This window comes from Phalacrocorax aristotelis, chromosome 2 (genome assembly GCF_949628215.1).
Source record: "Phalacrocorax aristotelis chromosome 2, bGulAri2.1, whole genome shotgun sequence".
Lineage (NCBI taxonomy): Eukaryota > Metazoa > Chordata > Aves > Suliformes > Phalacrocoracidae > Phalacrocorax > Phalacrocorax aristotelis.
The window spans coordinates 22,505,345-22,532,015 of record NC_134277.1 but is presented as its reverse complement, the minus strand read 5'-3'; the positions used below and the strand labels follow the sequence as shown (position 1 = coordinate 22,532,015).

Sequence of the window (26,671 nt, the reverse complement as noted above, 5' to 3'; positions counted from 1 at the left end):
GTTCTCACATTAAGTTCTTATGGAAAAAATAGACTCAAAGAAGCAAAACATAATGAATACGACAGGATGAGTATTCATGAAACTCCACATGACAGAGATTTAATCATTTTTTTAAATATGTAAGTATCTGTTTTGTTTATGGAAGACTTACCTCATTTTTAGAAGAAGGTTTCAGGCATTTCTGACTGTGGGAATAAGTTTGAATGGCCTGGAAGACAAATGTAATCCCAGATTAGCATCCTTTAAAATAATCAGAAGAGTCATCAAATCCCACTTTTCCCACGTGCCGAAATTTCCCCCCTTTCCTCTCATTCAGAGTTGGTCTGTGGACAGAGGCAGCTGTAAAACTGACTTTCTACACTGTGTAGGCATGGCCTGCCATCATGTCAAGTGTTTTTTTGTGTTTAAAGTTAGTATTTAGCTTGTAGTCCTGAATAGTTTTCACTTATGTAAGACTAGAATAAAACTGTGCATGCTGCTATGCACAAATAAACAAACAAAAGAACTGAAAAATCAAGGTGAGTTTTAGTTTGAGCCAGAATTGCCATGTGATGTTGCCCAAAATAAATGATTTTAGATGTTGCTATGCAGGTAGAGAAGTGTGCATTTTATCTGTGCTAGTAACACATTTTTATTCTGCTCTTGTTTGTTTTATCCACATCACTCTAGACACAGTGCCTCTTCTGCCTTTGTAGTAACTTTTTGTGTTATAAAACTGAACACTATGATTCTGTAAATAAAATAAATATTGTAGAAACTGGGTACAAATACAAGCTATGACTGTGAAAGAGATGATGTGTACGTTTTTTTCTAGTATCTCATTGGAGATTACAAAATACTATACTGTACATTATTTATGAAATTGCCTAGGTAGCATGATCTTTATGTGGATGCTTTATATTCTTGAGCTGCCATGTGAATGTTTTGAATTCTTTATTTTTTGCAAGTATATTTCCATATTCTTCCACAAAAGTTGGAGAAAAGAAGGTCAGAATGTTGGTGGGTAACTACAGTCCTTTACTTCAGTAAGAACCATTTTTAAGATGTAAATTTTGATTTAAAGCTGTTGTTTTATTTGAAGACTACTGATTTCAAAGATACTTTTAATGTATTTTAAATACCTTAATATTGTATTATATTAGGTGGAGTATTATATTGGGTGGAAAAAGATGGTTCTCATAGAACTGTCTATTCTAACAGTAACTGGAATATGTTTTGAATAATTTGCTGGCAACAGTGGTTCCAATCTACTTTTTATTCTTATAGATCTATGAAGAACTTTCTATTATCAAAAAGTTCTTCTGTTATCAAAGATCCCTTTTAGAAATGCAACCATGTAAAGTAATTCCTTATTCAATTTTCATTTTACATTTTGTGATGTAGTGGGTTACAGTTCAGACTTATCCGAAAGTCATATTTTCATCCCCATAATGTGTAGCATGCTGATTTTTTTATATAGCTCTGCCCTAACCAACATGTGTAGAATTGGTTCATGTGCCTTTCAGAAACTTATTACATGTTTTTTTTACAGTTTTGTAAAAATCATATGAATTTGGCAAAATAGCTTTCCCATAAATCTGTATTTTGGGGGAAAATAATTGCTTTCTTGTAAGCCATTGTTAGTTCAGTGACATAACAGTTATTAAATTACTTTTGCTGAGAATAAGTGTCAGGCTGACAGATCTATTGTTACTTGAGTCATTCTTTCTAAAAGATTGGTATAATATTAGATTTCAACCAGTGCTCTGAAATTCCCCAGAGTCAACAGTAACGGTCCAGATGCAGCCTGAGATCATTCTCATGCACCTCGTGACAGCAAGTTACCTGGATGTGTCAATGTGACAAATGATCTGAAGTTAGTAGTGGTTATCGGTCGTCCTCCTCAATTACTCTTAGACTGCAAAATATTCCATCATATTTGCCATATATGTTACTGCTAAGAGCTATAGCTCAGATCTTGAAGTAATGATCTTAAAAATCTGCCGGTGTGAGATTTTAAGTACGCATCTGAGCCTGCGCTGGAGCCCACCCTTCCCTACCATGAGAACTGATGAGACACAGCCCCAGAGCTCGGCAGGGTGCTCTGAAGATTGCCCAAGCCCAGGGAAGGACATGCTTTATGCACCCAAGCAGAGTTTTAACCCAGGCTTTGCTGTATCAGGGCTGGATTGTCAGGAATGTTGTGTTGTGACACATGCACAGCTACGTTCTCCGGTAAGCTGATCATAATTTTCTCATCGTGCGTAAACCCAGGACCGACAGCAGCTTAGGGCCAAAACCAACAGCAGGATGCAGATGCATGGACTTGGAATTCTACAAAATAATAGCCGATAAATAATCTAATTTATTAGCGTAATGTTTTGAGATACCAGCACACTAGTACCTTCTCAGCAAGAGGGATTTTGTGTTGTTTTATATTTTAAAGAGAAGAATGAGATTTCTGCAAAAGAATTTTTATTCTTGGGAGGATTGTGAGATAGTATGGGGGAGGATATGAAATTACTCTCTGAAAATTTAGCATGTAGGTGATGGTGGCTGGTGTTTTGGTCTTGTGTTGTTTATTTTTTTCTCCCCGAGTTATTGTGGAACTGGAAAGTTCAGTGCTGAACACAAGATGAGAGCTAAGATTGGGAATAGGCCAAGGCAGACCTTGAAAGTGAAGACAAAGACCCTGTTTATTTCAGGGAACTGTGGGAGGTATAAAGACAGGAGACGTGATCCAGAGAGATGGATTAGTAAAATGACCTTTACCAGCAGCATGATGAGTGAGGGAAAAAATTGCATTTATCAACCTCAAGGAAAATAATGTTTGAAGTAGTCAAGACATGATTTTGATGTAAGTTTAGGTGAATTTAAGCAACGTGACTAGATAGGAAGGGCTGTCTCTTAACGTAGTTGTGCAAAACAAATCTGCAGGATTTTGCTAGACCTGGGAGTGATAACCTGGGATGGGTCTGAGGTGGTGTCATGACACTGTGATTTACAGTCACCACAAAAATAAGTGGTTGCAAAAAACATAGTTTTAAACTCCCTCATGTTTTTTGAAATTTGTTTTACAATATTTCATGATGGTCCATATTCATCACATGGCCCAACTCCCTCCCCCCGCCCCCCAAAAAAAAGCTATTTGTTCTATTTGCTGTGTTTCTAAACCATCGTTTAATAATTTTTTCTTCAGTCAACCATTGCTTTCCCTGATGTCTTTCTGATTTCCTAATAGATAAAAATGATGCCTTTCTTTTTACTTGTATATTATCCCTTTTCCCGTTACATGTTTAGTAGATTTTTTATTGTTACACTGCTTTTACTTACGTCAACATTTAAAAAATATTACTATATATTTTCCTCGGTTGTGAGATTGTATCTGAATCAACAAGTTGTTGGTCACTTCTTGCTGTTTAATATTCCCTCAGCTGACTTGGCTCGTAGTTGCAATGTACTGGAGACTTCTCCAGTGTCTCCTTTCCTAGCTTGTTTATTTAAACTAGCTGCAAAACAAACTGTACTTTTTAACTGTGGTGGCTTGCCTGAATAATACTGCAACTATACAAGTCTATAAATGCCTCTCCAAACCTGAATGTGAAAAAAACCCCAAAACACTCAGGTCTCAGTTGGCCAAGCCTAGCTGTGTTGGTGAGTACTTGCGCATGTTGTCCTATCAGTTACTGAATATGTGCTTATCAATAGGCGTGAAGCTGATTGTCTGCAGCCCCGCTAGCCTAGGAGACATTGGTGATGCTTGCACTGAAAGCTTTATGTGCAACACAAACTAATGCTGTTCCTCTAATCTTTTTTTTTACAGTCTTTTGGTAAAGGGGCAAGAAGAAAAAACCGATTTAAAGGATCAGATGGGAGTACATCTTCTGACACTACCTCTAACAGTTTTGTACGCCAGGTATGTGTTTTCCAGCTTTTAAAATACTGGATGGCTCGCCGTTGTTAATGTTCAAATAATTTTTTTTTTTTTTGTAAATTGTCAAATCAAAAAATGATACTGTAGCCTGAGAAATAGCAGAAGTCTCTGCTGGCTCAATGAAAAATATTTGGTTACTATTGTTTTGATCTTGGCAGAAAAATACTTCTTCATTTCTTATTAATTTCCATGTATAGAAGTTCTCATTATTTTTGTTACTCTAATGCTGTCAGGTGATTAAAGCCGGAGGAGGAGGCAGAGTCTGATGGGAGTGCCTAAAGTGGTAACATTTGGGAGAAAGCATCAAAACCCTACCAATCCTCAGGGTTTTCCTGCTTAAAATAGCGCTGTGCAAGGAAGCGTTAGCTAAGATGCTTTCCTCCTACATCCCAGTGTTATTTTAAGGCATGGGTTGGAGGGGAAATCCCTGGCAGCATTTGTCCCCATCGTATTGATGCTGAAAGGCCTGTAGAAGATGGAGTGGTGCTGTAGGCTCCTGTGACGTGTGCCTGTATGTCTCTCCCTGAGAGGGGGGAGACCCATGTGGAGCCTCATGGGCATTCTAGACCTGTGTGGGTACAGCTTAATCTGGCTAACAGAGGTGACAAAAAATCCAGGGAAGGATATCCAGAGCCCAGTATGGTCTTTGGCTTCAGAACAGTGCTACTGAAGCTGTGCTTTTGTGGAAGGAGAGTGAGTTTCAATGTGTTTATGGTCGGCAGTAACTTGGAGAGCATGAAGGGTTCCCAGAGCATGACAGTGACTGCACCTGTGCAGAGTCTGAAATACAGTTCTTAATGCCCTGCTGATTTAAGCTGTGGTTTTGCAAATGCAGACTTTGCCATCTTTTTTGGAGGGGTTCTCGAATTTGGGAGGTTTCATTGCAGAGTTTTTGGTTTTGTCATAAGCAGGCCCCGGGCCGCCTCCTCTGCTGGCTTGTCTTGCATGTTCCTCCATCTTAAAACATTTAATGTCTCCACTGCTGTTGCATTGGCTGTATCAGCACACATCTCTTTGCAAAATTCTTCTGCTTTGTCCTGTTGTGACCACCTTAGCAGGTTTTATGATAGGCCATGAATTTCATAAAGTCAGGCCCCTATTACATTTCAGTGCCTGTTGGACATAGGCGTGAAATATTAATTCATCATAGAAGTTTTTCAGTGGCAATATGAAAGTGGAAACCCTGGATCAATAGATTACTTATTTGTGACGTTTTGTCCTATTGAAAAGTACTCTGAAAAAAAGCGGTCCAAGTGGTGTTTGGGAGCAGCAACAGGATCTCCCAGTTCCAAGGAATCTTTCTAAGGAAATCTGTATTGCTGTTTTCCTTAGCTGCTCATGGATGTTGGATTCAGTCTGGAACATTTTTAGCAGAGTACGAGTGTTTATTTTACACCAGCTGCACACAGTTCTTTGCCTTTCTTGTTTACCTAAATGAAGTCTCAAGCTGGTCTCTCGTATCTCTTCTTGCTCTCATGAGGGAGAACAGGGCAATGAGGATGTAGCTTAAGGAGGTGGATCATCAAACTACATATAGGTGTTGAGGTGGACTCCTGGAGTCAGAGGAGACCTGGTTGGCTCTGTAGACTGTGGGGCATGATTTCTCAAATCCTCAAAACAGACATATAAAACAGGGTTGGTGAGCTACAGTCTAAAAGTGTTTATGCTCCCCTTACAGCCCTGGGAAAGATATAGAGTGTGACTACCTCAAATGTAGATTTTTACAGAAGACACATTTATTTCCCTGAAATAAATCTAAATTTAGTTGTTACTCAAGTGATACAATACAAATGACTGAAGGGTGAAATACGCTTCTGTGAAAAATCAGAAATTTAATAGATTTCTGAAGCAAAACTCAGTTTTGAAATGGTATTGTCACTGAAGATAATGAAGGGATGTTAACATATAAATATGTTTTGTGAAATTGTCCAAAATAAACGTTAAAATAAGAAAATCATCACAAAACATTCTGAGTAAGTCATGTAAAGGCTGAGCTGTTCGAGCTGTAGCAGATGTGTGAGAGAAGTGTCTCTTCACAGTTGCTGCTGAGAGGTTTATTTCAGAGCTTGGACTGCATCTTCAACAGGCTTTCCTGCTCTGGTTCTCCTCCTGGGACAGCTTGATTTTCTCCTGCACGAAGGAAGAATTGTCACCAGCATAGCCAGGATTCCCAGTGCCCCAGATATTAAACAGAACGGGTACAGTAGCTTTCTGCTGGCTCAGCTGCTGTGCCTTTCTCTTAGTGCTACACATTGCTTGTCTCCTTTTTTTTTTTTTTGGAGGATATTTTACATGGTATAAATGAACATAGTTGTTTTGCTGTAACCATTTATTTGCAGGAGAAAAAGTGACTCCAAGAATTTGGTGTGCCTGCTGAGGTGGGTGAAAGCCGCACAAAACCAGAGCGGACAAATGAATCCAAACCCAGTAGAATCAATGATGTACCCGTTTATTTTCCGTTACTTTATTTTAGTGCTATCTTAAAATCGGGAGATCAGTTTTTTGCTTGGAAAGGGGTTTGTAGGGTTTTTTGGCAGTGGTTTTGATCTAGATGTGCGATACACAGAACCTGTTCATTTCAGTGATGCTTATGATGCCTATAGCTGTCTTTTTTTTTCCTCTCTGACTTCCTTCCCCCCCCCCCCCTCCTGTTTCCTTTCACACTTACTTCTTAACTTGCCCTGCAAGTTTTATGTGCATCTCTGCAAGTACTCTCTTCTGCACTGAAGAAGGAATCCTGGGATTGTCCTGAACGTTTATTACTAAGGTCTGCATACGTTCCTCATAAAGAAGAAAGAATGTTTGGAAGGTGCTTTTTGCATCATATTTACCTGGCCTGTCCTTAAACTGGGAAAGCTGCAAGAGGTGTGCAGGTTCTTGTCATAAGCGTCGATTGAAACTAACAGAGAAATATATTAGTGCTGGATAAAAGAAGACAAATGTGTCTAGTCCTAAAGAAATGTTATGCATGTAGAAGGCAGTGGAGGTATTGTGCAAGAGCAAGGATGTAGGATTCAGTCTTTTGAATCCATAGGGCTGCTGGCCATTTAAGTTAAAGCTGCTGCAGGAGGGAGGGAATTAATATCTATTACTTACATTGACAAAGCTTTACTGTGTCTGCATTTTACTGTTTCCTTAAGGACATATGCACTTCTGGCTCCGGTATGTACCTGGCAAGTTTCCTGCAATGCATACCAAATGCTACAGTAGTAAAAAAAATGCCAACTTAGTTTTATTTGAATGAGAGAGAACAAAGTAACATTTTATTCAAATTGCTTGAAAATTCCTGCTGTTGAATAAGAAGAATGAAAAGCACTCTGCACAGCCCTGTGCGCAACGATCTTTTCCATTTAAATCTGTTTTTCAGAGTGCTGAAATAGAGCAGAGCAACTTATCCAGTATTCTTTCTAATGTACATAAAGGAAACGTTAAACTGAAGCAGAGTATTTTAGTATTTTTATCTATGTATAAAATACAAATCTAAAAAAAGTTCTTTTCAATCCAGTTAAACCTCCTCTGTGATGTGAATTGTATCTATTGATATAGATCTTTATTTCTATTTTTTACTTGTGACACTATAAAACCTATGATATTTAAAGAGAATGTTGAATGTTTTGGATCATGTTCTATTTGTTTGTTACAAAATATTGTTTGTTTACTTTTGCCTCCAGAATATTAGTGATGATATTGGAGTTTAAAAGAATAACAACAACTTGTCCTTCCTTTCACTTGCCAGCAGCTACTGCTTGACTTTTCAGTAGCAGGAGAGGGAAGAATTTTTTTTCCCCCCTGTTGTGTTGTGAAGTTGTATTGGCAATTAAGCGGTGTATTTGGAAAGCAGAAGCATCATTGCACACCAATCAGCTCCTAACTGACGAACTGACTTTAATCAGTTGTCTTTAGGGAGCTAAAGAACATTGTGTTATATAGTTTTCATCATCTTTTTTTGAGCTTTGGAGTGATAAGCAGCTTGTTTTTAGGGTTAGCTATGGAAGACTGAATTGGATCTGATCTCTGCTTGCTGCCATTTTGACTGATGCATGGTAATGATTTTATTCCCAAGGGTTTTTTCAAAATACAGATCAGACAAAATATTTTGCAGACAACACTATGGCACTTCCCAGCAACATTATTTTAAGCAAATTGCATGTTCTGATAGCATTAGATATTTTGTGGTTGCTCTTCTGGACCTGTCTTTGTCGAGGTCTTATTTTAAATCCTAATGATTAATCACAGAGGCAGCCTAAGTTGTTGGGATTTTTACGTACTGCAAAGGCAGATTAGATTGTGAAATAGACTGTAGACTATGGACTTGCTTACTGAAATATTTAAGGTTTTGCAAATCTGGTTTTTTGCCTTTAAATATTGGCTTGATGCCTGTTACACTGTGTTCACTCAAAAACACAGCTATAAATAATAATGTAGGGAATTCATTATTCTTCTTTTCTCTAAGGGCATTTGTCTAGCTGTGTAATTATGTATTGAATTTTATGAATGGTAAAGCTAAGATTTGCATTAAAAATGACTTGAAAATATTGACTTAGTTTTCTCATAAACATGCCTCTTAATCTTGAGTTAACCAGAGAACTGGGCTGTGTTAGAAATGTATTCCTCTTAATTGCCCTTTTTTTTTTTTTTTTTCCAGATATAGAGCTTAGGTTTGATATTTTTTCCTTTTTCATGAGGGGAAGAGCTTATGTATTCAGCTCATACACACAGCCTGCCAGTGAGGCAATGAATTTACAGGTTGAGCTGCGAAGGGCTGGTACAGAATGGGCACAGATATTAGCTTTGGTCTTAACGCCCTGTACTAACAATCTTATGCTGAAAACCTGCTTTTGTTTTCTCTGCTATGACTACTCCTGCTTCTTGAAGACTATGTGTGAACAAGATTATGGCTAGTCAGAAAATTGAAATAAATAATTAAAAAAGCTCATTTGCAAATTAATATATTCTTACATTCTTTGTGTGCCTCTAATTATGAGACATGTTTGGCTTGTAGAGAGAAAAGGAGCTTTTCAGACTTGCCTTTAGCTTTTACACATAACAAAATGAGGTATGTCAGAAATTTTCAGAAGTATTGTGCAAACACTGATTGTAATACATGAAAATTTATACCTACTGCTTGGCTTAATTTTCTCATCTTTTCTTTCTGATGCTAATGTCTGGGCATATTTTTTTAGGTTCAAGTTTTTTTTGGTCTGATGCTGCTGATTTTACTGAAAGCTATAGCAGTGATGCTTGTAGCCTGTGCTTGCTATTGTGGTTGCATTGAAGCCTTATGCAAGTGATATGTACTAGAACATCTGCTTATTTGAAACACATTAAAACCTTTATTTTGTGGGGTTTTAATTTAATGGAATTGTGGCATCCTATGTTTTTCACCATGAATGATAAGTTTTTGAGAGAAATGTATTGCACTTGGATAAAGCCACCTTACACTGAGTTGGTATATGGAGTATGATGTCTGTACTGCTGTGTTCTAGTGTTAGTGGGAGCCACCAAATGTTGCTGTTAAGGCCAGTTTGTGACCCTAAATCATGGGCAGGCAATGTAGTTTCAGGTTGGTGTGCTGTACCAAGCGATGTTAATTCGTTTTTAGTCAAACACAGTGAGTTTGTTATGATACAAAATTAGATAACGTCTCTAGGACTAGTACGGGAAAGTGACTATTTTTTATGTATTTCTCGTTGTATGAAGTATACCAAGTTCACAGCGGAAGAGTGGGTGAAGCACTTAGAGCAGTGTATTCATAAGAATATGTCACTTCAGCTGTTGATGTAGAGTTTCATTCATGGCTGATAACTCAGTTCCTCAGCCATGTGGTAAAAACCAGCTAGATGGAGGAGTGGGAGGAGGACAGCTTTTAGACGAGGCCTGGATTGGGAGTGTGTGGTTGGAGGGAGGAAGGGTGGCGGGAGGAGAAAAGGGCTTTCCCTTCTGGTGGCAGTTGTGAAGCTGCGCTTCAGGCTCTGTAGACATGGGAAAATTGCTTTAGGCTCATTAAGCTATAGATTTCCTCAGCTGTAGTAAGGGTTTGAAAATTCTCCTTTTTTGGCCTGGAGAGAAAAGAACAGATGCCCCTATAAAGCATGGGATTTTGGCATGTGTGACTGGAGGAGAGATGGCTGAGAAAAACCCAGTGGAAAGGAAGTTCATTTGCAGACTTCAGTTCTTTCATGGGCCCTTTTTTGCCTTGAATGGTTTCTAAAAATAGAAATCAAAATGCTGCCATGTGTTTAAAAAAACCCACACACCCTCTAACCAAAACAAACAGGCAAAACATCATAAAACTCTTCTTATACATCCGTTTACTCTTCTTGTAGCAGGGTGTGAGAACATTACAAGGGGGAACAACTAAATATAATACTTTATTAAAAACTGAAGGATAGGAGCCCTCCTTATAGCCTGTTTGATGTTACTTTGCGTGCAGCTGAAGTCAACACATCCTTTTCCAAGCAGCAGCAGGAACTATGACATTTTGTAGATGAGACTTATATCTAATGGTTGCTGAGATGACTGCCAGCATTCCCATAGCTGTCGTCTCGCGTATGCCTCCTGGCTCTGTGCTTCTCCTCTGGGTCTATCGGGGAGAGGAGGAATGGGGCTTTCCAGCTGCTCAGGAACTACCACAGCCTACACTCAAGTTTGGCAACATCAGATGAGCCCCTTTGCAGTGGAGCATTCGAAGGGTGTAACAGGACTTGTGTGCCCCGAGCCACATGGGGTTTCTGAAGGTGACGGGGCTGCCTCTGTGCTGTGGGGGAGGAGGAGGCGGCAAGAGCTGCTCAGGCAGTCAGAGATGTGAGGGTTTTTTAAGCAGTTAGGCAAACTGATGGAGGTAAAGCATCATCTTTGTAAGTTTGCTGAATATACGGTTGGAGACTCTTCCATCATAGTGCGTGGCATAGGGAATGAGCAGAAAGGCTTAAGCCTAACTGTGTTTTTAGGCTTTCTCTTTGGCCAAATATCTTCATTACTGGTGGTTGCCCTCTGGCAGTCTCAGTCTTGCAGTTTTGTGCTAATCACGGTGTGTTTTGCACGAGCTGAACCTCTCGAAGCCTTACAGCTGCGGCAAGAACCTGTATTTTTTTGTCTTTTGGGTGGGGTATAACTGGAGCTCCAAGAAAAAAAACTACACGGTTGTAAACAGTTAAGATCAAAATTAAGACTAGAATTGAATGAGATTCAACTGTTTTGTTTTATTTTGTCCCCTGCTTCTCCCAGGAAATTCACTGTGGTTTCTAGTTCTTGTGTGCAGCATTGTCTTACTCAAAATAATAATTTTAAACATTGTGGTGAGTTGCAAGGTTCTATTATATGCTATCATAGATGTCTCCTAGTTATAGTAAGAACAAACATACAAAGTATCTACAATGGGACAAGAGTTACAATGCATATATTTAATTACAGCTAATGAAAAACTGTCAAAAATAATTTATGAAGATAAATGCAGTATATTGCGAGCTTTTTTTACAGGCCTGTTTAGTTGGAGTGGATTTGTTTTGGCGTTGGTTTTTAAATATTTTTTTTTTAATGAAGCACTCCATTGGAAATTTTTTTAACAAGGCCTTAAAATATGGTGTATTTGAGAAATAAGGTGGTTTAAATCACTTGCAAAGTTCAAGTTTATATTTATACGTGAATGCACCATAAACATAGCTGCTGACTTAGTTCCTTTTAAGGAAAATTAAATCTGAAATTATTTTTGTCATTTTAAATATTGCATTCAGGGCTGGCATTTATGCTGTATGGTTTTGATTGGGAATGAATGTCTAACACAAGGGAACAGTCTGGTCCTCTGTAAAGCAAATGTCATCTTCCACTCCAAGATGCAAGCGGTTTCGAGGAAAAACAACTGCCGGTTGGGCAATGTGCCGCAAGCTGTTTCAGTTTCTCTTCGGTATGGAGCTGGGCTGCTTCTAGTCACAGAGAGTAAAGAAAGGTACTTTACAGTTAGCCAGAGGCATCTACTGAATCTTTTGTCTTTCGTGATACTCCACCAGTATGTTCCTGCTCAAACTCTGTAGTGTCGTACCTCACTAAGTAGATATACTACAACATATACAAGTGCTGTTTCTGTCCACTGAGTCATGAAGTTGCCAGTTTTATGGACAGTTGCAGCAAAGAGCTGTCTTCTCTCAGGCTGTGTATTTAGACAGTACTTCCAATGCATTATATGTTTTTGTAGATTTGAATGTTGTTTTTTTCGTCTGATCTCATTCAGACTTTTCTTTGCTGGAATATCAGGTTCATTGAAAAGCTTCATGCTCCAATACTTCTAAAATGAATTGTAAATCTTCCAACAAATTTACCGTGAAGTTTTTTTTTCTGGCCACTGAATTACAGAGTGACATCCATGTGAGCACAATTCGTGCACATTTTTTCACTGACGGTCACATTATATTTTACTTCCTAAATATGACTGGCCTGAAAAATAGTAGGACCTGAAACAGTCCTAGGTATATGAAAACCTGGAAAGTGACCCTTCTTTAAAATCTGATACTGTGGGAAATATGAATTCTTCCACCTCTGCCAAAGGAAGTCATTAATAATTCTGCTGAGATGCATAGCGTTAATTCTAAGCTCCACATAAACCTGTAGCCTACTAGAGGATAAATGATTATCATCACATGATTTACCTGTAGGATAATCAAGTCTTGGGTAGGAAAGAGAACTGGTTCTTGCAAATGAGTGAGAAGCTAAAAGAGGGGAGGACAGGTGAAGTGAGGAAGGGAGAAATATATCTATATGTGCCTTTGATGTCTTTCCTGCTATTGCCTCCAGTGATATTTTTGAGTTTTCAGTTGTTTTGCAGATTTAACCAGAAAATATCCTGAAAACTGGGAAGGCTGTTACAGGATGAAAACTAGATTTCTGCTTTTATGTTGAATTAGCTTGAAATGCTGTGTCTTTTCTATTAGAAATGCAGCTTTAAGCCATGGTTGATCAGTTAGCTTTCAAAGGTCTGCTTATCAGATGCTGCTTTTGGAGGAACTGAATTGAAGGCAGGCGCCGTTGTTCCTGTAGAAACAGTGAAGCACAGCTAGTTGAGTTTATTTTTCCTACAAACTGTGAAAGTTACAGTATATATTCGGTAATCTCCCCTTACTACTTTCTAAAAACATATTACTGCGTGCATAGCTTTCTGAAAAATAAATCAGTCTTTGTCCATCTTCTTTGACCTTATTTACTTTTGAGGAATTCTTTTGAAAACAGTAATGTGTCAAGGAAATGTTTGCTTATAATAAGAAAAGATGAAAGATTATTACAGCCTTGTCCTTGAAATAATTGCCGAGGAAATTGCCAGAGTTAGTAATAGAGTATAATCAGAAGTCGGTTGGTTTTACACATCTCTTCCCAACATTAGCTACAATTTATCTATCATCTGCCATTTATACTGAAATGGAAATAAGATGCTTTCCTAATCTGCTTGTATTGTGAAATAATGCACTAAAATAATACGTTAAAATAAAATTTTGCATGCTTATGAGAAATAATATTTGCGCAAACTCCATCAGCAGTTTGAAGATATCAAAGGGTAAAATTTGCAAAATCTTCATGTTCTGTTATTATCTGAGAGAAGTGAACAGTATTTAAAATGCTGTTACAGACATGACAAAGAAATGAAACTACATTAATAGATTTGACCAACTATGCTGTTGGAATTGGAATGTAGAAAATGATTCAACACCTTACATAATAAATAAGCATGGTGATGAGGTGTGGTATTGAGATAAAGCCTCCAAATGAAATGACACAGCCAAGTGGAAGAGAGACAGCATCAGTCTGAGGCCTAAGAAGCAGTGATTCATTGAAGATAGTCTGGAAGAATTGGCAGTGTGCTGTGTTCATTTTTTATGGAAATGACTTAACTCTGGAAGGCTTAAGATTTTTCTAATCTTATTTGATTAATTACTCATAAGCAAGAGCTACTTAGACCAGTACTTAATTTTTTTGCATAGCGTTCAGCCTACGTGTGATATTTATTTCTTTTAGAAAGACTGCACGCAATTTAAAATAACTTGAATTTGCATTGGAGTTAAAATATTGCTGAAGGTTTTGAAGAGAGAACCTGCTTGAAGGTTATAATGCTCTGGCAGCAGTTATGCAAAAAATTTTGGAATTACCTCCCATAGGTGGTGTTTGAACTTAACACCTATATACATTAGCAGTATGCTGTTGTTACTTGAACCGGGGTTTATATCTGTATGTCATTTTTCAAGTGCATGCTTTGCCATTCTCTCAGCAGTGCAGACCTGGCCAGTTATGGCAGTTGAATCAGTCACTCTGCCAGTGTGTCCTTGTGATAGACAGTGGGTGTGAGAAGGACTTGTGCCAATCAGTCAGACACAGATTAGGTCCTTCTCTTTTCCCCTGCTCTGAGGCAAATCTGCTAATACCCAATTTATGATACTTTGATGCCTCTCTCTGCATCTGTTTCCTAAAATCCCTAGTTAAACTAGCTACATGATTTATTAATGCTGTGTTAAAACTTTTAAAATGAAAGTTTTCTGTTTACCACAAAATATGTTATTTTTTAAACCTGAGTGACTAATTCTAAATCTCTTGGGCTTGGATGCAGGCGAGGGAGCAGTGCTTGTGAAGGAGACTGTTCAGGGGGACTCCACACATCCAGAAAACGTGTGATCACCAGGCCCATGTCAAAGCTTGGGGTTCATACAGGCCTGCATCCAGGGTTTTCACTGACAGATACAGAGCATCTGCTCTCTACTTTGAGGTATCTAATTCCCTTGTGCACTAAGTTGTAGTTTGTAATGAAAAGTATTACCCTTGGCGCCAGGTCTACAAACTCCTGAACTTCTGCATGAAACTGCAGGTCGTGTTAGGAGGCTACCTGTGAAGAAGATTAATTTAGAGGAGGAGTCCAAAGTAAGACTTCTTTTTCTTTTTTTTTCAACAGGACAGTGGCTTTCCTTTTCCAATCTAGCTCAAGAGTCTCTTCTCAACGCAGTAGACTCTTTTCTATTCCTTCATCTCTTTGCTCAACTGTATGGTTTTTTTGCCTCTTCCTGAATAGCTTGTCAGATACAACTATCGTAAGCTCTGCAGGAACCCTATGAACAGATTATGTGAGTTACTCTGCCTTGGAAAAGAGGCAAGAAATGTCATCTTTCTTCCAATGGGGCTGGATTGTTTTATTCCCACTCACAGCTAGGATCACTGGTGGCACACTTGAAAATGAACAATCTAAGCCAGAACTTAGAAGTGTAACAAAGGATTGAGAAGCAAAGAATATTCTGTACACTGCCTGTATTATATCTCCTAAATGCAGTTTCCTTTGTATGCAAATGATACCCATTAACTCTTTATGAGCCACAGTAACATTTATTATAAGCCTCTGATGAGACATCTTCCCTAATTTACAACAACTTGTTAAAGTTTTGTTGCTTGACTGCTCTTGAGTGATGAAAAGAGTATTTTTAAAAATTTACATATAAGGTTTCTCTAAGTCTTCTTGATGTATATGTCCCGTGTTAACTGATGGACTCATGGTCATGATACCTGGTAGGTTGTGTGGGCTTCGTGGAACCAAGAGGTTCAATACACTGCGAGGGACTTGTCATCTCGGCAAGTGAATGGATGCAAAGTGCTTACAAATCTGTCAGGTCAGTGGAAGGATTTATGAGCTATTCTTTACTCCATCAAAGTCTAAACTCCATTTCTGAAAAGAATGGAGTTACATTACCCAATAGTTATCGCATTTATCCTTAGCAGGCCACTTTTCTCTCTTTTTTTTTAACCCTCTTGGAACTTGGCAAAGTTTTCTAGAAGGAAGTTGTGAATTTAGAAAAGAGAGAAATAATTCCTTTGTTGTCTGCAACTTACCTTTTAGATTGCTGTTTCACAGATCCCTGTCCCTTGTTTCTGGCAATTAGTTAACTTTCTTCAAGTATCTGTAGACTGTCATCATCTCAGACCAATGGGTATGTGTTGTAATTACACTGGGATAGTTTACGCACACCCTGCCTGTTTTCACCTGTCTTCTTCCATGCTTTTTGAAGGACCCGTATCTCAAAGACTGATATCAAAAATAATTACTTTATGATAGCAAGAGAAAGTTTTCATTTAAACACTTATTCATTCCAAAATAATAAAAAAATGAATAGCAATCATCTCAGGCCAAAGAAGATTTGAAACTTTGTGACAAAATAAAACTCTGTGGTTACATTTGCACTTAAAATTCCATCTCTAGAACCTGGAGACTTCCTCTGAATCTGTCAGGACTGTGTACTTACAAGTGTCGCTACTTCTAGACATCTTACATACTTCCAGTTTAATCATGAACACTTTAAGTAGATAAGTATTTTGCTATGGATGTAGATATAAAAATAATATATATATATAAAACTTACACATATTTCACATGAATCTATAAAGCTATATATATAATGACCAAACTCCTGGCAGTCTCAGGTACACAGCAGGATCACATTTTATCCTTCCTGCAAATTTTTGCTATTCAAAGTGCAACTCAGAACTTATTTAATTGGTCCCCATTATGTACCTAAAATCCAACGTGGTGAAATCCAACTTCAGAATTTGGCATTTAATCTGGTATTCTTCTTTCTATCAGAAATTGGCTTTCTGCCTTGGCAAGATTCATCATGTCAGCCCAGAGCTAAATCCTTAACCCATACTCAGGAAATCCTTTGGTCTCCTCTGGCATGTGATGTCATGCACTTTTTGTTATGCTACACTGTGCTTTCTCACAAAGCAGGGTCAGCTAAATCTAGGGCTTATTTCCAGCATCCATCAACTGTATCTGCTTTGGAGAATGTCCTATTAGTTCTTCCAGAAATGGTAAATGGGGTCCAGAAACACAGAGAATCTGTATCTTTGGTACTCCCCCTCCTGCTTGTAACTATATCTATGACTGTTTAATTGTTGATGTGAGGAAGCACTTGTAGGTGACTTACATTTAGCTGAGAGTTACTAATCACCAGGTGAAACAGATGAAATAATAATGAAACCCACTGCTGCGGTAGTTGCTTCATTAAATGAAAGAGGGAAAGTTAATCCATGGGAGCAGGTGGGTCTGAGGTATAATTTTGGCAGAGCTTTACTTTATTTGTGCTTTTATCACCTCTGCATAACAAAATTGTACAGCTTCCCCCTGGCCCCAACTGGAAAGGGAGTTAGTCCTCTGGGATGGTTCCCTTGGGGTTCCTTTGAACTGGATCTGCTTGTACTGCACTCCTGACTAAAGACTGAAGCATGTTGTTCAGGTGTCATTTATTTGCTCCACTTTTTCTTGCCAGTTATGTTGGTTCTGCAGGCCATTTATAAGGAGAGACAGACCTTGGCTGCATGAAACTGCTAATTCTGCTGTTTCCAAGGTAGCTTTAATTTTCTGTTATTGGGAAATTTGTGGTCAGTCAGCTTACAATTCTCGATCAATTTACACATCAGAAAAGGAGAGTTCTTCATTTAGACATTGAATTCCTTCCTCTTATTGCTTGGCTATTTGGTAGACATTGGACTTGGGGGAAATCCTATTTCTAGCTTACAGAAAACTTAAACAGAAAGTTTCTAGGCAGACTTTCTTGGCACCACACAAGATTTTTCATGTTAGAAAAGTTCACTGTATTTATAAGACTGGTATTATTCATGGTTTTTCAGAACACATACTTGAAGTGAAGCAGCTGCAACTTACAGTTAATCTGGCAAACATTTACCTCTCTTCTTACTCTGAGTATCACTTGGGGATTTTTCCCTATCAGCTCTTCATAAAGGTTTTTGAAAGGTGTCACCAATGTGGTTCTCCCAGCTATGGAACAGGACCTTAATTTGGTCTTTTTTGTACTAATGGACCTTCCTTTCAAGTCTCTAACTGTGTATGCATCATTACATTTTTCTGTGAAAGTGGTATTTTAATGGTCACTCAAGAGTTGAAAATACAATAGTCCTTATGTTGCCTGTAAGAAAGGATCTGTCTCAAAAAACATCATTGGTTTTATTATGTAAGTCATCCCCAAAGCAGAACACTACCGAAACCTGAAATGTGTATAACACCATCTCTGCCAGCTTGGGAAAGTGCTTCTCATTGTTTTGCACTTGGCTGGTGAAAGCATTTGTCAGACATCGGGGCAAGAAGACACCCCTCGGACAAGCGGGTGAGCTGCTGAAGATTAGTTTACCAACGCTGGCAGCTACCAGCCTGTGCTCGCACTGGCTTGCTGGGGCAGTGAGGCTGCACAGGCTGCTCAGCCCTGCTGTAAGGGGAAGGGCCTGGATGCTGTTTCCTGGCAGGTCTTCTCTCTGGCCCCAGGCTGCAGTCAGGAGGCCTGTGCATTGCTGGCATCCTGTTTCAGGTCAAGCACTGCACGGTGCTTCTCAGCCACAGAGGACCAATGGGGTAGTCACTTGGATGTATACTATATACAGTACAGCCCAGGGCTGAAGAGGATGGTTGAAGACCCTATCGTGCAAAAAAACTGTTAAACTTGGACACCTTAGTCCTTCTGGTTTTGCCCGAATTGTGGGAAGGCCCTGGTTTTGGAGCACATTCCACCTGCACCCTGGCAAGCAGAGGTGAGCACGGACGCCATTCTCTTTTTCTTCATCCCTGCATCGTGTCTTCCCTTGGAGGAAATTAGTTTGCAAGGAGACCAAACCTGCTCTGTGTTCCTAAAGCTTCTGAGTTTGGGTAATGGCTGGACTGTTCTCCCTCTGGGGCTGCAGGACATTCCTCCCACAGGTTCCCACCTGTCTCGTTGGTGTGGGTGTCCCCAGCTACTAAAGGGAGAGATCAAATCCTGTTTTGAAAGAATGTTAGAAAAAAAATGCATTTGAAATTGTGAGGTAGGCAGGTGCTCAGTATGAGATAGGTCCGGAAACAGACAGAAATGGAAATGAAGTTAATGTATCAATGCAGAGAATAATTCCCAGCCTTTGTAAGCAGAAAACCCAGAATACTAGGGTGAATGAAGAGAAAATTTCCCACTGTGATTAGAAACATTTTATACAGCCCTTTTGCTGTATAGAGTATACTAGGGATTTCTGAATAGAACTGATTTATCTGATTGCTAGCAGTCTGTTGTTTGTTAGGTCTCTAGGCACCATAAATGAGGGTGACTGAGGCATTTGGTTAACGTTGCTTCTTCCTTATATGGTACATCCTTACCATCTAAGAGAGTATCTATTAATTACTATCCATCCATTTTGCAAACTTGTCTGTTTTTTCATGAGAAGATAGGGTACAATTTGTACTATTCTATTTTAGAATATTTTTTTCTTGCTTTTATATTGCTTTACTAGGATAAAAGGGAGAACCTGGTACAAAGTCAACCCTCGCTGTTGCTTAGCACGTTTTGTATGCCTTCAGTGGATGCTGTTGGCATCAGCCAAGGCAGAAAGTGCCACTTAAGCTCTCACCCGAGCTAGCAGCATTCCTGTGCATGCTCGATGGTTATGGAGACAGACCAGCTCTTCCAGAAGTTGATCTGCATTACCTAAATTAGTCTTCTGCTCTGAATTACTCTCCAGAAAAGGGTAATTATAGTCCCGCTGAGTATAGGGGGGGAACATCAGGGAACCAGCTTTCTCATTTAGCTGCTTGTGGTTGGTTGCTGTGAATAGTTTCTTTTGCTCATACCTGTATCTGATGGTCAGATGTTTCTGCAGCTGTTTAACATTATTAGCACCTCTTCAGCTATGTAGCACAGATTCACCGTGTTTTCTGCATCTATGCAGCTTTCTTAGTTCTATGGAACCTTTTGCATCTGTTCTACTCTATTGAAATCATATGGTCTATACCTATGGGGTGTAGAACACAGCAGCACATAAGCTGTTTTTAATGTTATTGCTGTTCTGCATTTAGGAGTGACTCATTGCTCTAGAGATTGAGTTGATAAAACATTTGCACATCTCATTAATCTAATACTGTAATTCCCAAGCAACATTACAGTGAAAAAGCCTATTGTTCAGATGGTGCATGGTGAGCTTTACTTTATTGATAATACTATGGTCTGCATGTAACAATCCTAGGTGCAATTTTCTAGCAAATGAAAATATAATACAAGGACTCCTTTACAGAATCCAAAAAGTGATGTCTTGGAACTCAGACCTCAGGGAGCACTGGATCAAGAATTTTAAAAGGCTGCAGTTTAATTCTGTTAGTCATACCATTCATCGTCATTAATATCAACCTTCATACTTTTCTAAGCAGTGAAATTTTTTCTTTCTTTTTCAATATAAAGCTTGGGAATTCATGACAGCCACCTGATTCAGTAAGAAATTGGTTTGAAAACTATTTTAAAGCTCTTATTTTATGTAATGGTAGTCCATAAAGTGATACAGAATAATAAAACAAAGGGAAAACCTCATACAACCTTGCTACCTTGTACTTTTATGATTTTCATTCAGACAAGAATTTCAATGCAGAGGGTAGCTAGTGAGCTACTTTTTAAATTCAGAGGACTAGATTGATTGTCTTCCTGTTTCACTATTTCTTTCTACTTCATTTTGGAATATGTCTCATGTCTCCCCTGCTTTCCTCCCTCTCCAAAAGCCCCCAAACAAAAAAGTGCTAATGAAGGGTCCATACAGTCTGTTTTAGCAGTATTAAAGACTCTGAAAGTGAGGAGAAGCTGAAGGTAATGTGTGCCTTGGCAAACGATTATTCCTGATGTTAATTGTAATGGAATGTGCCTACTGCCGAAATGATGAGTAAAAGGTAGGAAGCAAAACCAGCGGAGAGTCCACTGGGAAAGACTTTACCGTAGTCGGGCTTCAAACCTCTCCCTTCAAAGACAGTAATATTAGGCCAGGCTTAGGAGCAGCCTGTTTTGCTGGGTCTGGGCAGGTGCCTCCGCAGGAACTTGATGTCTCTCTATCTGGAGCAAAAGCTTGAAGTTCGCTGTATCATCCTTCACGGTGAGCATCAGTGTGCAGCATTTGTGTATCTTCTGGGAGTGATAACTTTTGAGGTAGTCAAATTGTTATGATAGCATACCAAGGGTGACTCTGGTAAATAGTATGGGCAGTTTTCAACTTAAGTGAAACTCTTTCGTTGTAAATAGTTTGTCCTCTATGGTCCTTATCAGAATATTTTTGCTGTATGTGAAAGGCTGTAAGATTTTCCTCCATACCAAGGCTTTTCTTTTTTTATGCTGTAAGAGGATAGCATGATGAGGCATATGTGTAAGCTGCAGTAAAGAGCTTTACTTAATTTCTAAGTTATCCAGGGTGTGTGTGTGTATACCTGTTTTATTTTCTTTTTCTCTGGAGGACATAAAAATAGTTCTTTTGTCCTGAAAGTTCTGGGCAGACTGGTGGGCACCTGACGGGTGAATTTGCCCCACAGTTGCTGGACAAAAATGTTCCAGAGTCACAGTAATTTTTGGTTGTGTTTTTGTTTGGTTGTTTTGGTTTTGGTTTTTTATGGCTCACATAAACAACATCCACTTTGTTCAATGTTGTGTTGTTGTGTGCAGTCCAGGGACTCTCTGTTTATGGCAAGTATAAGACTAAGTGCAGAAACTCCAATTTAAGAAATATTTCTTTAACTTCCTGTAACTTCAAATTTTGACCTCCAGTATAGGTTTGGAGAGCATGCCTACATGCAGTGCAATCTAATAGACAGTGTTTTATCATGTCTTGGTTCAAGATACAGAAATATAAATGGGCATGTGAGCAACAAGTAAACTGTATGGACATAATTACCTGTAATTAGTGGATTTTTAGATACCTGAAGTACACAGCACAACCTTGGATATTTACTCTACAGCCTGTCTTCATTGTCAGCCTCAGATTCTTAATCTCTAGGCTAAGATAAATGCCAAAATAGTCGCCTTTTTTTGTTTATTCTGTCCAAACCTTTATTGTGTCTCACAGCTTAAGACATAGCATTGGTCTGTGGATAAATTCTAGTAAAACTTCTCCTGAGTAAAACAGGAAAATTTCATCAGGTTATGTCCCAAATATCAGTAGCTTTACAGTAAAAGAGAAAAAGGAAATATACCTTCTTATACCTTGCTTAATTCTGAAATAAACCCTATAAGAATAAATAACTATGTCTGTAACGTTTGAAAGAGCAGTTTTTATCCAAGCTTCATTGTTTTTAAATTTCTATAGAAAATTCTTTTTTAACTTTATTTTGTAACATCCTGTACATGCTATGGGACGTGAGAGTACATAATCTTTCTAGGTGTTGGACACATGCTTTCACTGTTCTCTAACATATTTATATGAATTAGAATAGGTCGTTTTCAAAATTTTTTTGAAAGTACATCTTCTTGGACCTTTTATTTCCTTTTTTTTTACCTACAGTCTGTATGATTATATCGTAGTATGTCTACTATTGTGATTTGTGTTTGCATTTCTTCAGATATGAAGTCTTTCAGGCTGGATTTATATAACACCTTTTGTTCCAAATATCTTGCGTATCCTTTAAAAAAAAAAAGAAAAAGCAGTGTATTATTGTCCAGATAATTAAAATATGAATTAAATATGCGTTGATATTGAAGCAGCTTTGGTTGAGGCAATAGGCACCTGCCACATGTTTGGAAGCAAGGAAAATTGTGAGAAGAATGAAAGGGAGTCAGAACACGATTAAAATTTGGCAAGGTGTTGAGACAAGCGCTTCGGTTCTGGAACGGGGTTCATGTGCTGGCTGTGGGGTGAATTCCACAGTCAGGAGCGCAACCCCTGGACCAGCCTGCGAGAGGAAGGTGGAAGCAGCAGCCATGCGTGGGCAAACGGGAGTGTGTTGTTGGTAGCCTCTGTCAGCATGTGCATGCACAGGGCGTGTGCGTATCAGGCTGCAACGTCCTCTGTGTGAGTGGGAAGCAGGGGGACTCTTCTATGTGTGACCCTGTTAATTGTGTTAAATGAGCAGGGAGGGAGGGAGGGAAAAAGATGAAGTGCCTGAAGAGCTGACATGATCATTCAGTATTTAATATCCTTATCTGCCCAGAAATTTAAGCATTAAGGAGGAAAAATTTGTTACAGCCATTTTCCCCTCTTGGAGGTGTCATCTGGGCTGTTGGTAATAGATTATTTTGAGGAGGAAAAAAATGCCTTGAAGACACAACTCACTGCCATCGCAAATGACTTTATACCATTTTTCCATATGTGTTTGAATTATTTATTTTGGAGATTCTGAAATAGTGCCCTGGTACAAAAGTTATAGGACAATATTGCAAAGGCTGATAGCTTTTGTGTTCCTGAGTATGAATTTCCCTGATATTGACGAAGTACAGACTTAATAACCACAAATGAGTATTGCTGTGTCTCAGAGGAAAATCTTTTACCCCCTTGAAGCAAAGGCAGCTGATGCCGCACAGCAACCAGTGTCACAGTTCTGCATGGGCAGTGAGCAGCTGTCCGATAACCAGGGGGGATGTAGAGGCAGCGGTTTGCAAACTATTACATTATCCTGTTAGTCTTTCTTTTTGAGGCCTATTTCATTTTAGACTGTTTTAGGGATATGTTTTCTATAACTGGTATTTGATTTTTATCCTGTGACTTAAAATCTAGCTACTATGTTAAGAATAGTAGTGCAAGAAGTGTCCATCATTCTCTGAAGAAAATCTAAACTTTTATGCATTGAAAAATATTTTTTATTAATGAATAAATATATATTTATTCAAAAGTATCGAGAAAATCTCGGTTTTATCTATCAGTGCTCTCCAGCAGGTCTACATGAAGTTTTACACGTTGCTCCATGGTTGCTGTGCTCCAGGTCTTCCCCTTGCTGCTGCCACACCACATTGTGCTGTCCATCTGCTGCTTTAGTTGACAACATACAGCTATTCACAGAATGTTGATCAAATTACTGATATTGAGTGTTTTTTGCCCTATAAGTAAACTTAGTGTATCTTTAATTTTGGAGGCATGTTTTTTTCTGTTCCTTACACAAAGCTTATGCTAGTTCTTTTGTTTTATTCAACCTGTAGGGTAATCTGGACTTTTCGCTCCTATCTAAAGATGCTGGCTGCCATAGTAGACTACTAAAGGCTACCGCTACTTTGTAATGTGATTCTCAAAGTTAAACATATTTCATTTTTATTCTTACTTTTGTGGGGGTTTTAGATACACAGACTGGCTCTAGTCAGGATGTTTTAAATTTATGGTTTTGTTTTTACTTTAGGATAAAGGAAACCAAACTCTATATGAAAATAAAATGTTCTCTGCTGAGATCAAGATCTATTATATCTAATATATTATGCAGAAATCTGTGCTTTGTTTTCTAAATTGCATGTGGTTGTTTCCAAAAGTAAGCAAAATTGGATATGAACTGGAATAAAATAAAAAAAAGCATGAAGAATTTTAAGTTGTCTTGATAATGTCAAAAGTTAACATAATAGGTGTTTGTTTCTAGATATGGGAGGAATCACCAAAAGTATGTTTTGATGTCATTACTATTTATGAGACCAGATGGCATTTTTTTCTTGATCCTTGCAGATAAAAAAGAATAGAATTATCCTTTTTATTTTTTAAATATTTTTTGATACAGATTCTGAGATATTTAACTGTCTTGAGAATTTGTGAAAGACAAAAAGACATGTGCATGTTGTCCTGAAGAACTGATCATGGACTGACTAAAATGTAACCCATGTTAGCTTGTTTCATTTGCACGTTAAGCGATAAAAAAATTACAATATTTTGTTTTACTATCTGTTAGCTATGTGATTGTTTAACAAGCTACCAGATACTTCCTCTTCTGATTAATCCTACAGGAAGATATTTGAGCACTATCACCAATATTACAAATAACTGATAGTACTGACTCTATCAAGTTGCAATAATACTTTCACAATGAGAGCTTATGTAAGATTTTATACATATGTTTTTAGCTGAAGAGATTTGTCAGAAAGGGACTTTTTTTTCCCTAGGGAGTCAAATGATATTTGTTTTTATTGCGATTTAGGTAGTTCAGAAAAATGCTAATTGAATACATCTAATTGATTGAAGATATAGCCAGGTTTTGCCCTTTGCCTTTTCAGTTTTCCCTTTCCCTTCTTCTTTTCTAATATTTCATATTTGGTCACATACTTTCAACAGATAATCCCTTTAGCAGAAGCTTGCATTGTCTTCTACTTAAACTGGATAAATCTAATTAGCAAATTCTTGCTATAGTATCTTGTGTTTGATGTAACACTAAATTGAACACCAAATGAATAGATCTCCTTTGTGTTATTCATGATTGAGCCTGAGAGCTCCAACACTGTTGCGGGTCCCATCATGTGGGACAGAGTTTGGTACGAAGTGTTTCATAGAATCATAGAATAGTTTGGGTTAGAAGGGATGCTTAGAGGGCATCTCGTCCAATCGCCCTGCAGTGAGCAGGGACATCTTCAACTAGATCAGGTTGCCCAGAGCCCCATCCAACCTGACCTTGAATGTTTCCAGGGTTTGGGCACCTATCACCTCTCTGGGCAACCTGTGCCAGTGTTTCACCACCCTCATCGTAAAAAATTCTTCCTTACATCTAGTCTGAGATCTAGGTTCCTTGCTCTCTGCTCTCTGTGCTCTTGCGGATACTTGCACATTGGAAGATTTTTGTTCCCAGTTCTGTTCCTGGCCCCATTTTGGTGTTACTTTGAACTCTAGGGCTGGTTACTGGAAGCTTTAAAAAGACTCCTTGGAGCACACAGGTATCAGTGAGCTGAAACTCAGTAATCCTGAATCATTTGCATCAATTTTGTCTCTTGCCACTGCAATATCTAGATCTCTCTTGTCATAGGACCCACTGTGCTATTTTTTACCCATAAGTCACTTTTAAAATAATTCTTTCAAGTAAAATGAAATCTAATCTTTAATAGATACCACTCACGAGCAGAAAAAAGATCGCTTAGAATGGGTACTTTAAAATAAGACTGTTTTAAAAGAGATGTGTTTCTTTTTTTATTTACTTGCTGGATGCAGGGTTCAGGTGTCTGTAATCTTTCCCTGCCGGTGCTGATGCTATCATTACCAGGTCACTTCTGCAAGGAGTGCTCTTCCTTTCTCCGCAGCAGGGTGAGCGATGGAATCGTCTCTTGGAGATGAGGCACAGGGCCCAACACCTGACAGTCTGCAAGAATCAAATATTTCAGGCTTTGCAGAGGATACTCTAAGTCTTAGACCCAAGGATGAGCTGGAAATAATTCCTGTGGAAGAAACTGAAAGCCCTAAACCTGAGGACTTGCAGCAATCTGTTCCTGCTGAAGTGACACCGGACACTAAACCTGACGCTGGGCAGGTACAGCAAAGGGATACTATAGGTTAAAGGTTTGGGATGTTTTTATGGTTACAGTAATGTATTTACTAGCAATTATAAACTTAGAGTTTTCTCAGTTATACTTGCGAAGGCTTGCTTGACTTTTAAAGATTCAGCCTGTTATTTCTGCAGAGGTAGGATCTGTGAAGCCCCAGCAAGGCCTGCGGTGCAGGGCCGTTCGCTGCGTGCCGTGCAAACCTTTCTTGCCTCAGCTAGGCAGAAGTTTCTGTATGCCACGGTCATCTTCAGGTGGGTTGACTGGAATGAGAGTATCTGTTGCAAGCTGACCTACATAGCTAATTTCTATGTATAACGCTGGGCGCTACCCATAGCAGATAAATTGAAGCTGTCCTAAAAAGGGGTGGACTTTGATGCATAATTTGAAATTACCGGCCTCTGTTCAGAGTGAGGCTAAAAATATGATTGTTTCTATCTACTGTAGTCTTTGAGTAATTTGTGTATTGTGTTCCTCTGCAGAAAATTGCGCTCTGTGGTGTGCTATCACACAGCTCAAGGACATATATGTATAT

General features: G+C 38.7%; 1 protein-coding gene across 3 annotated transcripts in view; it reads left to right on the top strand.

The window, feature by feature from the left end:
- CACNB2 (calcium voltage-gated channel auxiliary subunit beta 2) overlaps positions 1-26,671 on the top strand; it is a 254,364-nt gene that overhangs the window by 8,155 nt on the left and 219,538 nt on the right. For all 3 annotated transcript variants that reach the window (XM_075082703.1, XM_075082696.1, XM_075082695.1), the window contains exon 2: positions 3,803-3,895. In XM_075082703.1, the coding sequence (XP_074938804.1) occupies positions 3,803-3,895 (93 nt within the window). The remainder of the gene's footprint in view (positions 1-3,802; positions 3,896-26,671) is intronic.